The 14,151-nt window shown below is 39.3% G+C and overlaps 1 protein-coding gene across 49 annotated transcripts in view; it reads left to right on the top strand.

The window, feature by feature from the left end:
- The window catches only part of Trpm3 (transient receptor potential cation channel subfamily M member 3), a 533,889-nt gene that overhangs the window by 307,402 nt on the left and 212,336 nt on the right, over window positions 1-14,151 (top strand). For 41 of the 49 annotated variants that reach the window (XM_029472394.1, XM_029472404.1, XM_029472405.1 and 38 more), the window contains one exon: window positions 4,831-5,005. In XM_029472394.1, the coding sequence (XP_029328254.1) occupies window positions 4,831-5,005 (175 nt within the window). Of the gene's footprint in view, window positions 1-4,830; window positions 5,006-5,614; window positions 5,678-5,746; window positions 7,594-10,163; window positions 11,573-12,729; window positions 12,825-14,151 lie in introns of those variants that run through there. The other 8 variants (XM_029472417.1, XM_021152611.2, XM_029472414.1 and 5 more) reach the window with 7 other exon arrangements.

The following is a 14,151-nucleotide window of genomic DNA, read 5'->3' on the forward strand; positions in this document are numbered from 1 at the left end:
TGCTCTCAGGAATCGGGGACCTACTCTGTGTGCTACATACTGTGAAAAATAGCAAAGGATATTTTTAGGATATCAATATCTATCAAGTTACCTTTTTCACCTTCTAGGACAGAACTACTAGGGAGAACTATATGTGCTATATGAAGTCTAGCCACACTCCCAAGGTGTCTAGTAGCACTGGCTAGGGAAGGGATAAACTAGAAGCAGACATATACAATGAGAGGCAGTGAAAGAAAATGTGACCGTATGGGAAACCCAAGATGGACAGAGGGAAAGATTGCCCACCATGGAACTTCAAACAAGGAGCTGAGACATTCTACCCTGCTTTAGAAAGGGACCCCCCCAAGGCCTAAGAAACGTGTCCTCCTAGAATGAGTCAATTGAGACTTTCATGGTATGAAGTAAAAATGGAACACATGTGAAATGATGTCCTTCCAGGAAAGCCATTGAAGTCAAAGCAAGACCCAAGCCTAGAGATGCTTTATGCAGGGAGCAGCATATTATGATGGGTGTAGATAAAGGTCCTGCTCTCTAAGGAGCCTCTAAGGCTATCAGCAGAGGGGAGGGGCTTAGGGGTAGACTACCACATCTGGTGCCCTTAGACTACTACAGAGAGATTGGGTCAACTCCTCCTCTCACCACTGCTGATAGGGTAACTATTCTTGATGTGCACATTGGGGACGCCTCCTTTTCAGTGAGAAAGTTGTGTTGTAATAATAGAACATAGGATTGATCTGTATTGGAGTTTTCATTCATCACCTAGGAGTTTCATTGCAATTCACTAAACATTCTTTATCTCATTACACATTCCCACGTAAGGTCAGATACATTGCAGCTATAGATACAGTATCTCGAATGGACTCCATGTACTTCCAAAAACTAAGACAATATCTAATACCTCTAGTAACACAGAAGACCTAAGAAACACTCCTTTTAAAAAGATGCATTTTCATTCCTGCTCACAGTCAGCTATTGGATGGATCACAGGGCCCCCAATGGAGGAGCTAGAGAAAGTACCCAAGGAGCTAAAGGGGTCTGCAACCCTATGGGTGGAACAACAATATGAACTAACCAGTACCCCCCTGAGTTCGTGTCTCTATCTGCATATGTATCAGAAGATGGCCTAGTCGGCCATCAGTGGAAAGAGAGGCCCATTGGTCGTGCAGACTTTATCTGCCTCAGTGTAGGGGAATGCCAGGGCTGGGAAATGGGAGTGGGTGGGTTGGGGAGTGGTAGGAGGGGGACTTTGGGGATAGCACTGGAGATGTGAATGAAGAAAGTACTAATTTTTTTAAAAAAGGTGCATTTTTCTCTTATACTATCCCTCAATATTTTCTGGCCTCAGTTTTCTAAAGTACCCCAGAGATTCCTAATGTTTTGAAAAAAAGTTTTACTGTAGTACCATCTTTATACATGACATTTTCTTCATTGTACCTGGATATTTATTTCTCTACAGCAGAAAAACTTATAAGAAATACTTTAAGCCTAGAGATAAAGAGAATAGATTTTTTTTTCACTTAGACACATACTGATCAACAGCTTTGTGTGTGTGTGTGTGTGTGAGAGAGAGAGAGAGAGAGAGAGAGAGAGAGAGAGAGAGAGAGAGAGAGGGGACAACTTTCGGGATTCAGTTCTCTCCTTCCACCATGTGGGTTTTTGAAATCAAACGTACCCACTGGGCCATCTCACTGGCTCTAATTACAATCTTGCAAAAACATGTATCAGCAAGGATCATAAAATAATAAATGAATGCATGAATGTTTCAATGGTTTAAATAAGGCTCATTATGTTCACATTCATCGATGAACTTCACGGATCCATGGATCATGAAAGATGTTGTATAGAAACATCTTTTCTCAGACCAGACACGCACTTCCTTTTTTAGAGAAACTGTTCCTCACTTTCACTGCTATCCACAAATGTTCTATGAAACTTTCTCTACAGATAGACTAAGATTAACACTCATAGCTTGGCTCATTACAAAGTATTAATATACTCTTCTCCTTCTGAATTCAAAACCAATGTGCATGTGTGTGTCCAGAAAGAAAGAAAGGAAAAAAAACCGTAATGTTGCCAGATTTGGCAAATTCTATTTGTGTTAAGTATAATGTTTCTAAACATAACAAGGGTCTCTGCCACTCATAAGAAACTCAAGATGCTTTTGAGTATTAAGTCATTTTTTAAACCACAAGACAAATTTCATGTTTTAACAGCAAAGGAAAGAGAATTTGGAGATATTGATACATGCAGTGTTTGCTCTATCCAAGTTTTTAGCACTGAATTTAACTGGATTATTAATTTGTAACCATATCAATTACCAATTTCATCCCAAATATGGGAAATCTTACCATCCTGAACATATTACAGAATTTCTAGAGATTATAACATTAATATATTGACAAATGTATTTTCGGGAAATACTCGAAATTTATTATACTCAAATTAGTCCATAAAAACTGATCCCTTGAACCTAGATATCCCTTTGCAAAGGTGATTCTCTTCTTTCCACTAGACCTTAAAACATGGGAATATTCTAGAGGTCCAATCTAGTTGCTCTCCCTCTATGACAATTCTGAATGGATCTAAAAGGAAAGTTCACTTGGTCTGTAAACTTGAAGCTAAATAGACAGATGCTTTGCTCAAGAGGGAGAATTTAGAAATTTCCATAAAATATTTTCCCTCCCATATTTGGGGTTGAACCCAGTGCCATATGAATGCTAGGCCAATACTGTAATGCTAAGCTACATCCCCAGACTAGACGGAATCTAGATCTATCCTCTAAATAAGAATCCGTGTTTCTCAATGCACATTAATATACAAATTCCCATACAGTAGGTGATTTTATGGCAGCAAATTTTCCCCTAAAAGAAGCATGCAGTGTGAAGAGCTCACTTAGGTTAATCTTTTCTCCCCTAAATGCCTTTCAAGAGCTTGCTAAATAGTCACAAAGGGCAGCAATGGGACAGTCCTTCCTAAGAATCCTGGTGTCTGGCTTGGAAGGGGCTCCCGGAAAGCAAAGATGCAGGATGCTTCACAGTCCTTGCCTTAGATTTGAAAGAATAATTCTCAAGTCCTCCCCATCTACAGAAAACTAGTGGGGTACCAGGCTTCATCTCTCCTCCAGTTCTCATTAGAGAAACAAAGGACTCACTGTCCCTACCTTGACCAACAGTCATTCTTTCCTCTACATAGTTTAAATGGAGATTTAAAACAATATCTATTCATGTGCAGCCAGGATTTTGAACCCTTCCTTTAACAGTAAAATCAAACTATGAAAAAAGATCTATTTTCTGTGACTTAGAGTTGATAAGACCCTGTGAGACTGGTACACTCATATTTTAGAAGGAAAACAAGTCACATAAGTCAAATAAAATCTCTTATCAGCCGAGCAAAATCCAAATCCCAGACTGTTATTTGCACTGGGAAGCAGCTTTCTGATGCCAGATAAAATGACACAAAAGGACAGAGAACTGAGATGACCAAAGTTTTGTTTTTGTTTTTGTTTTGTATAAATTCATATTTACAGAGAGGGCACAGAATTTCAATTATGTCTTTTGTAAGAACACTTGTATACACCCCAGAAAACCAACTCAGTTTTACATTGTTCAGTTTGACCCAGCACAATACCAACTCAAACAAAAGTAAGCTAATGATGCTCAAGGTGTCCGTGTGAAATAAACTGAATCTGAGGTTCATTGTTTCTCTCATGGGCATTGGTTTTTCAATGCTTCTCCTTAACGTGTTAGGACCAATCACATATGTGATGCTGACATTACAGAAATTGTTACATGAAGCTTACAATGCTTTGTGGCTTGAAAGAAATAGTTTAAATGTGTTAGGAAATATCTCTGAATCTCCTTGATTCAGCTGAATGCAAGAAATATGCTCATGAGTATAGGCATGCACCCAGCACTTCACTCAATAGAGCAGGATACAAGTATACGGAAAACCACGTGACCCTGTGACGGCCATTTTGAGGTTGAAATGGAGAAAGTGAAGATGGAGGGTTGGGGTGTCTCGAGGAACTCTTTTTTTTTTTTTTTTTTTTTTTTTTTTTTTTTTTTGGTTTTTGGTTTTTGGAGACAGGGTTTCTCTATGTAGCCCTTGTTGTCCTGGAACTCACTCTGTAGATCAGGCTGGCCTCAAACTCAGAAATCCACCTGTGTCTGCCTCCCAAGTGCTGGGATCAAAAGCATGCGCCTTCACTGCCCCGCAAGGGGTGACCTTTTATGATGGCTGTGTTCCTGAGATCTGATGCTCAGCGGATCACCTACGGTCAGAACACAGACCCATAATCCAGGCAGCAGTTGATCCAACAAACCCCTACTGGCTTTAGTGCTTCGTTTTGTTTTACTTTGTTTTGTTTTTTGATAAAAAGAGCTATTTAGACCCTTCTGTGGTAACCAGGAAGTTAGAAAATCTTAATTTCTTTTTTTTTTTCACAGAAAACTGAATTACTAGATAGATAAGATACTTCTTACAATCAGAACATGGCTTACAATATTTTGACTGCTGGCCCAGTCTTTCTCTGTTACCCACTTCCTTTCTTCATGTATCCTACCTAGGTTCCCAGGTGTAAAGTGGGGTAAACTGTCCCTTTTGTGAGTTGCGGGGATCAGGCAAGGTCACATGGACTTTCTGGGGGTGGAGATTCTACTAACGTATTGTCTACAAATGTCACTCAGTATTTTATCCCTTCATATCTCACTACCTCCCCCGTGCTCAGTAATTTTAGTTTGTGCTTTTTTTTTTTCTCTTTTTGTTTATTTGGTTTGCTGGCTTTGTGTTCTTTTCTCTTTTTTTCCTTTTCTTTTCCTTTTTTTAATGCAGGAATCGGTCAAGGGGTTCCAGTGGTGGCTCTCATCGTGGAAGGAGGACCCAATGTGATCTCAATTGTTTTGGAATACCTTCGAGACACCCCTCCTGTACCAGTCGTGGTCTGTGATGGGAGTGGACGGGCATCCGACATCCTGGCATTTGGGCATAAATATTCAGAAGAAGGCGGGTGAGTAAATTGCCAGGTCCCGTGGGAGACACTTGGGTACAAAGCTGTGTTTAAACCTTGGAAAAGAGGACATCAGAGCATGTTCTCTGCATTAGCCAAGACAGTGTGGGATGGTGGAAAGGAAGAACAGAGAGCAACATCTAAATACCAGACACAGTAACTATTTTTTGGCTATTTTATTGGGTTCATATATCTACCACCCTTCTCCACTCTTGTTCCTTCCAAACCCTCAATAAGAGAAAGAAGGCTAAAGGGGAAATGGGGCATTGGTCTTTTTAGACTACTTTCTGCTGATTAGGGGCAATTCCAATCTTCGTAGTCAGGATATCTCCAACCAGCAATCCAGCAAAGAGCAAAAGAAGCAGCAGCTGCTGCCATGGTCACTCGGGGCCCTGCCATTTTCATACCCTCTGAAGAGTCCCTAGAATTCCAAACATAAATTATCCTCAGCTGACAGAATCACGCCCCTGCCAGAGCATGAGATAAATCATAGTCAGCTGCTGTGGACAGTCTGAAGCAGCCCCACATTCCACACCTGGGATTAAGACAAAAACATACTCACGTAACATAACTGAGATTTTTAAGAAACCCCAATTCACACTACACTAGAGCATAAGAAATCCTGGAACGCTTCACCGAGACCATGCTGAGACCATGCTGATAACAAAGAGGAGAGAAAGAAAGGAAGTCAAGGAATGGATTCTTTTATCTTCATCTCTCCTTCCAAATTCCTCTCTCAAGGAAGGAGAGGCAGGAGCCAGCTTATGATAAATGAAGCAGACAGCATCTGGATAACAGTGCAGAGCAGCCTGTGAGATAGGCTGGCTACCTCCTAGGCATGAGTGTAAGCACCATCTTGGCCAAGCTGCTGTAATGTGTAAATACATTGGCAGACTATGTTATCAGGTACTGCTATTTATATACCCACCTACAAGGTGAAACCTCTATAATTGGTTCTTTGTAAATTCCCCCTGACCACTCCACCCCAATGTATTTTCCTTGGACCACCAGCTCTTAAATGTTAACACTCTAATGTCCAAAGCCCCCTCCTCCCTGGGAGGAGGTCTGTCTACCAGGGAAATGGTGAGGTTTGAGCACTGTGTCACATTATGCAAGTAATTTAAGATAAGGTGTGAATGAGTTTAAGGAGTACATCCAGGGGGAGTCACTTAGTTTTTGCTTTTAGTTGATGTTGCTTTGGGTTTTGTGGTTGTTGTTTATTTTTTGAACATTGCATATAAAGAACTACAGACAATCAAACAATCAATGAGGGCTGAGAGAGGCAGAATCATTCTTCTCCAGCGACAAGCCCTCTCATTAGTTAGCAAATCTCTAGTGGTGAGAGAGAGAGAGAGAGAGAGAGAGAGAGAGAGAGAGAGAGAGAGAGAGAGAGAGAGAGAGAGAGTCATTGAAGTTCTAAACAACAACGACAACAAAAAAACTTTCTTACCCAGTTTTCCTATCATGTGGCTAGGATGACAAAGAAGAAATTCCACGGGAGATAGGGCCTTTTACAAATACAAAGTGGTCCAGCAGTGGGTATGATGAGCTGTGCAGAACATTGAGATAGAAGAAAGAACAGCCTGCAGTTGCCACCCTCAAGAGCTATAGCAAATCTAATGAACAAGTCAAGCATGCAACTACAGTAATTACAGAAGAGCTAACTCAGTGGAGGTCATTCCTTCCTCTACCTCTCTCCTCCCCAGGCTATAGTAAAAAGATTCCACATGTTAGCAACTACCATCTGTGCTTTCCCCATCTTAATCCTTGGTCTGCCATTTACCCAGTAAAACAGTATGTTTACCGAGTTTATACTGGAGTCAACGTGTGTAAGGTGGAAAGTAATGGAAGGCTGGGGGCTTCTACCCAGGCACTGGATGCCAAGGCAGTGATGTGATGCCTAGAGATCTGATAGTTCTAAAATCATCCTAATTGAAGTTAGAGCTTACTCATTGGCAAATTTAATTAAGTTGTCATCATTGTCTTCTTCGAGAGTAAGTACTGATTCATTTTACTGCTGAGGCTGTAAACAGGGAACATTTGCCTAGTGATCTTTATGTTGACTAATAAAGCACTGTTCGATAACCTTAACTGTCTTTGTTATTAAAAAATTTGCCATAGTCCTCATTTCTTTAAATACAGCAACAGGCCCCTCTTGTCTAGAAATAAACAGAATTAGATAGCTTGTAGCTTTTGATTGTTTGTTTCTCCATGGTGCTTGCAAATAGTTTAATGCTTATAATAAATAGGAACCTCCAGGGAAGTCTTATGTATATGTGTCTCCGTTCATATAGTCATACACACACACACACACACAGAGAGAGAGAGAGAGAGAGAGAGAGAGAGAGAGAGAGAGAGAGAGAGAAATGCTGTGCACAGTGTTACATGAAAACCTACCCTCTTAGGAGAGCACTGATAAATTTATTGTGATAAAATGGTCAGAATCTTTTTGTGTGCAATCTAAATAACTTCCGGGATTAATCATGCTTATTAAACTTGATAAGAAATTGTCTAACAACACACGTGCATAGAATTTAAAGTCACTTCTAAAGAACATTATTTTGTAGCAGTGAACTTTCTTTACATGCAAAGAATAAAAATAAAAAGCATTGGTCTTCATTCACCAGGAAGGGTTTCTTCTTCAGTTTTCAGAATGCAACTGTGCTAACCATTCTACTACATACATGTGTGCATACATATTTATAGAAACAAACCTGCATAAGTAAGTGTGTCATTATCCAAATAAAATAAGTTTTAGGGAGCATACACATCCTAATTACAATGTTTAATTTCTGACTAGGTTAATATTTTTACTCATCTGTTTCACTTTGGGGATTTGTATCAATGTTCAAAGTTAATTTCATTTGTGGGTTGCTAAATAAAACAGTCACAAGGACTGGGAGAGCATCCATGTGTCTACATAGATCTTCAGTTCATCATCTTTGAGAAATGACCTTCCCCACCTTATGTTGTCATCTTTGTGACCTTTCTAGCTTGTCATTGAGCTCCTTTCCAAGAATATGAATTGGAAGGAGAATATGAATTGGAAAAGAGAATCACTTTGGAAGTGAATTATAATTGGCAAAACTGATTATCTTCCATGAATGAGATTGCTGGAGATAGAAACAGACAGACTGTGTCTGTCACAGCGCAAATGAGTTTGAATAAACGAGGAGACAATTGCAATTAAATGCTTTTTTTCTGTATGTGGTGCTGAGAATCAAATTAAGTTCTATATTTTGACTTTTTTTTCCTCCCTATCTGTTCTGTGACACGTGATACCTGACAGAAACGATCCAAGTGGATATTCCCTCTTATCATCATAATGTATGTTCGGTTTACCTGTCATAGTTCAGGATGAATCATTAAGTCCCTTCCATAACTAGTTCCATTACTCATTTTCAACATTTGCTTCTTAATCACAAATGACTAAACCCCATAACTACAGATATTAAAAGCACCAAAAACTGTTAGATTTAATTACCTATGATTTTCTATCTGAGGACCTTGCCTTCTCATGTTTGGTTAAGCAGATGAATAGCATTGCCTGGTGTTGAGAACACCTTTCAGGGCGCAGCATCCTGATGTTGAAATCAAATATGCCTTTGCCTGATAACGGTCAACCTTGTCTCAGGCTGCAGAGAGATAGGACCTCACCCCTTCATCTGTCATGTCATGACCAAGTACCTGCCAATCATCAACATAAGCACAGAATGCCATCTAAGTACATGGGTGCTCTGAGTCAGTGCCCCTCATCCAGCACAATTTGATTACCAATGCTTATATATACATTAGTGGTTTTTCCAAAGATTATCACCTAGATTTACCCCATTTCAGATACTCTGGAAAAGAAGCAGAACCATCCTAGTAGCCAAAAAGAAAAAACCATACCTTAAAAGATTTTTAAATAATTTGTGAGGATGCATGTGAGGATTCAGGACTGTTGGGAAATTGTCAGTAAGCCATATATCATCCATATTATAATATTCAAGTGGCATTTTAATTAGGGACAGGTTATAAAAAAAATATGTGAGCACTGTCTTACTCTTGGGAGTAGAAGAAAAAAATGTGGTGAGTGCTATGTGGTCATGGGGTGTGTGTATGTGTGGGCACGCATGTGCAGGGGAATGTGATAAGAGAGGTAAGTGTGGTGGTAGGGGTGTGATGGATGTGTGGGGGTATGAATGGTGTGTGGGTGTGTGGAGGGCTATATGGGGGTCTAGTAGGGGTGAGGATGTATGTGATGAAAGTGAGGATGCATGTGTGGTAGGGGGTAGGAGGGAAGGTATGGGTTCAATGGTATGGGAAAGGTAAGAGAGTATACGCTGTGTATGTGTGTTTGTTTTAAAAATCTTCTGAGACTTTTCTGCTTAAAGAGAACTTAGAATTTCCATGGGCTTGATTGATTGGCTGGTTGGTTGATCGATTGATACTGATTTTGTGTTCTTTACTATTAGTCAATTCTTTTTTATTTTAATTGAAAATAGATTTTTTAAAATTATTTATTTTATGTATGTGAATATACTATAGCTGTCTTCAGACACACCAGAAGAGGGCATCAGACCCCATTACAGATGTTTATGAGCCACCATGTGGTCGCTGGGAATTGAACTCAGGACCTCTGAAAGAGTAGTCAGTGCTCTTAACCACTGAGCCATCTCTCCAGCCCCAAGAATAGATTTTTTTTTATCAGCTAAGATGAAGGCATGAGAGCATCCACTAGCTGTAAAAAAGGAATCCTTCATTGTACAGTTCCCAATTTTATGACTGAAAATTTCTCACAGAGAATTGAAGAAAGTTTGTTTCCCTCCAAACACACATCACATATCCAAAGACGTGAGAAAGTCATCCAAAATTCAAGCCCATTAGGAACCCAGGAGCCGTAGCTATTCCCTGGGGCGTGTCATTCTGTGCAATGATCACAACTGTTTACTCCTGCTGCTGCAGAGATCCAGGCTCACACTGAAGGGTGTCAAAACCCTATCATTTTTCTGTATTACTTTCTACAGAAAGTAATTGATCTCAATGGCCTGCACCCCAGCGTGATAGAGACATAATTGGAATGTCAAGTAAGAGAGAAAGAAATGATGTCAGCCATGCTGATTTCAAGTGTCCGTTTTAGTTTTTGTTAATTTCATCTGCCTCATCTCTGTTCTAGGATCTATTTTCTATAATTTAAAAAAAAAAAAAAAGTCAAGCTGGTTCTTTTTCACTTTTCCTGAAAGAAATCAGAGAATCAACCAAGACAAAGAACAGAAGGTGGTTTTACTGTGACTTTTGTAAACATCAACATTTATGGAGTGCCTACTGTGTGCATAGAACTGCTGGAAGATGAACAAGGCATAACCCTGGTGCTTAAAGACACTGTAATGAGTATTTAAATACATGAGTACAGGATCTCGTGGGCTCTGATAAGGACACAGTGCTTAAAGAGCCCACAATAAAACTCTGAGTGGGGCATTTCCAGCAGCAGTTCGGCAGTATGTCAGTTACCTATAAATGACAATATAATTGATCAACATCCTTTTCCCTTTTCCCTCAAAATCTGTGTAAACTGTATTAAATGCAATAAAATTTAGTAAAATTATTAATGTAATATTTATTCAAATATAATTCTATATAAACATCTATATTTTTACAATGTACATCCAAATGGTTTAATTGGAAACTTAGAGAACCGATACCATGATGTTTCAAATTAATAAATCACTGGGTATTTTCTAATGCTTGTTTTAGGTTCTGCGGGTGTTACAAAGCATAATTTTCCTCCACGGATGTGTATGCAATCTCATGTAAACAAATATAGCAAATAGTTATCAATGTAATGTTAGTGAGTTTCGAAGTGGCTGAAGGTACCACTGACAGAGTCACTGTCAATTTTCTCTGAGGAATTTAAGGGTTCAGATACTCAGTTAAGCTTGTCCTAGTGCTCACATTCTATGTGGCCAGAACAACTCTGTTTATTTAAAAAAAAGCACAAAGTATAATAAAACTTTGGTCTGACAGGTTGTTGTTAAATCTTCCCATACTGTGTCAACACCAGAGGATGAAGCTTTGATTTTAAAAGTCTGATCTCAAGCATGGAGAAGAAAATACCAGGAAGGGAAAAGATTTTATTGATCTAAGTTAACCAGTCCAAGCCCTGCATTAAATATGCTTTAAAACTGCTCAACTCTTGGCTCACTGGGGAAATACGTCATTGAATATGAAAACCCAACATCATCAGAAAGTATCTGGCCAAACAATGGCTGGGAAGAACTCTTTTTAGAGAACTGCTCTTTGCAGTTGCCAGAATGCCCATCAAGGCTGGAGAATACTTCAAAGTTGTCGATTTACTGCACACATCTACATAGTGACTTAGATGGACCAGCGTAGAACTCAACAAGCTGTTTAAAACCAGCACCCCACTTAACCCCAATGAGAATAACCCATGCTCCCCACTTTAAAAAGCTGACTTATATTATATGAAGATTAGATTTCTCCACTGCATCTATTTTCCAAAGTAGCTTCCTCAGCCTCCATACCCATAGAATTAAGAAATTAACAAATACATACATAAACGAAATGACCTCAAGTTTAATTCCTGAAGTTAATTCTGAAGCATCTTTAACAAACGAACCCTGCAGCTGATATCATGCTGGGTTAACTTGCTATCAATGGCAACACCAATAATAAATGCCTGGAATGTTTCCATCAGAGTTTTCCCAGAATCCACATGGAATTCTCAGATTGATCATGGACCACAGCTTTTCATACACTGTAGATAACACCGACAACCTTCTATAAAGCTCTCTTTGACAGACAAAGGATAATGCATTGAAGTAGGATCCAATGATATGTGTACTAATCTTGCCAAAAGAAACAACAGACAAACAAACTCCCTCTGTTGGTTGCAGTAAAGTCTTTCCTGCACCATTCAGTGGATATTCATGCCTACTCTATGTTCTTGAGATAGTTATGTAAAACAACTCCTCATCACAAGGGAAACTCCAATAGGTCTTGAATAAGCATTAAGGAATCTTATAAGCCCATAGTAGGCACAATCCAGTGTCTTGGGAATAGGCCTATGATTTGGATTTCTGTAAGCCTGTGATCACTTTCGTTTTCATCCTTTGATGATGCATTTCAGTTTTATCATTTCTGGGTAAGAACTGCAAACCATTTTCCTTACATCAGCTGGTGATGTCTCCCTAAAATGCACTGAGAATGACTTTGAGGCTCCATCTGGGCTCAGATGAAAGGATGGAGTGTGGTAGATTAACAGTGTATCTAGGCAAAGAGAGGATCTCACAGGCATTGTTCTGTGAATGTCTATTCTAACACTTGAATAAAGTGGAAGCCTTCTAAATGCCTTCACATTTGTAAGACTGTCAGACACGCAACAAGAAATACAATGAATTATCTAATCAAAGAGAAAAATAAAAATCCAAGTCACCTCAGAGATACTTGGGATACAGAAAACAATTGCTTTTTGGTCATTGTGCCAAAACATCATCAGTGTTTCAATTACCTGGATGCATAAGAAATTTGATGAATACATAAGGCATGGGAGACAAAGGACCAGAAACAACTTACTATTGTGAACCTGTTGGAAATGGAATGAGATAGAGGTTGACTATACAACTTACTATTGATAACATATAAGAAATAGAATTTTTTTTAAACGTAGGAATTAGGGGCTGGAGAGATAGCTCAGCATTTAAGAGCACTTGCTGTTTTTGCAGATGACCAATTTCAGTCCTCAGAATCTACATGGTGATACACAACCATCTTCAACTCCAGTCCCAAGGGATCCAATGACCTCTTCTGATCTCTTCAGGTACAGGAACATGTGGCACACACACATATGTGCAGGCAAAACACTAATACACATAAAATAAGATAGGTTTGAAAGTTTTTAAGCAAGGAGTTAGTCCATCATATAATATGTAGCGAAAATAGAGAAGTCACATTTTTCCACCATCTGAAAGAATATAGGATGAGAAGAACACTCTCACAAAGTATGCAGAGACATAATGCAGCATTGCTCTTCCCCAGCACTTCTGTCCCATCGCCAACAACATGCTTGACACACTAGAGTTAGTTTTACATATAAATATGAGTATATCTCTTATATATCATTGCAAAGCATCTATATGCAAGAACTTGATCTAAGGTTTTTTGTATTTTGGAATGAGATGGTTATGACATTGATTTCATTGTAGAAGTAAGGAAATGTAGGATGAAAAGGTCATGTCACTTGCTAACTTTCTTCTAGTAGCACCATGGTCTTCCCAGGCAAGCTGGGACTGAAATTATGTTCTGAGCACACATGCCATATTGTTTCCTAGGAAGATGGCCCAGTAACTACAGGAGGCTTATTTTTCTCATCCTGGAGCTGAGTTATTTCAGACAAGAAAGTATAATGCATCCAACTTTCTTGTTCTCGTACATGCTAGTCAACTTCTTCTTTAAATAAGTCTTGAGTGACCATTTGATGTATATCCATCAAGGGTGGAAGGACCCACAGCTTGGCCACTCCAGGGATTCGATATACTCCTTAAACCAGCACTAATTCCAATTTTGATGAAGGGCCAAAACCAATAAAATTCTGACTGTCCCCCTAGCCTGTCTATGAGAAGTGTTCCCTGATCAGTTTTACTTGGAATGAACTCGGGATATCATTTGACTTACAGTTTTGGCAGAAAATATTCCTGACCATGTGGCAGTTGCTGTGTTCCTTGGAAGGCATCCTTTTTACTCTTGGGCACACTCATGGCCACAGGAAAGGGAAGAGGGAAAATGACATACGCAAAGATAGCACTGTTCAGAGTCTCGCACTTAGATGTCCTGCTAGCCCCAGCCCAAGGTGAGCATTTGGCCATGCTGTTAACCTCAAGAGCAATACTATCCAACAGAACTTCCTGAAATGACAGAATCTGCTTCTATGCTGTTCATCAGTCAGGCCCTGAGCACTTTGGTTATAGCTAAGAAATTGAATTAAATTATAATTAAACTTAAAAGGTCCTCATAGCTAATAACGACCACCCTGGCTATCACAGTCCTTAAATCCTGTGGTGGATTTTTTACCAAACAGGAAGTACTTGAATTCTGATTGATTTCCAGTGTAATTTGATATTTCATTCAATATTATTTGAGAAATATGT

Source organism: Mus caroli, chromosome 19, assembly GCF_900094665.2.
Source record: "Mus caroli chromosome 19, CAROLI_EIJ_v1.1, whole genome shotgun sequence".
Classification (NCBI taxonomy): Eukaryota; Metazoa; Chordata; class Mammalia; order Rodentia; family Muridae; genus Mus; species Mus caroli.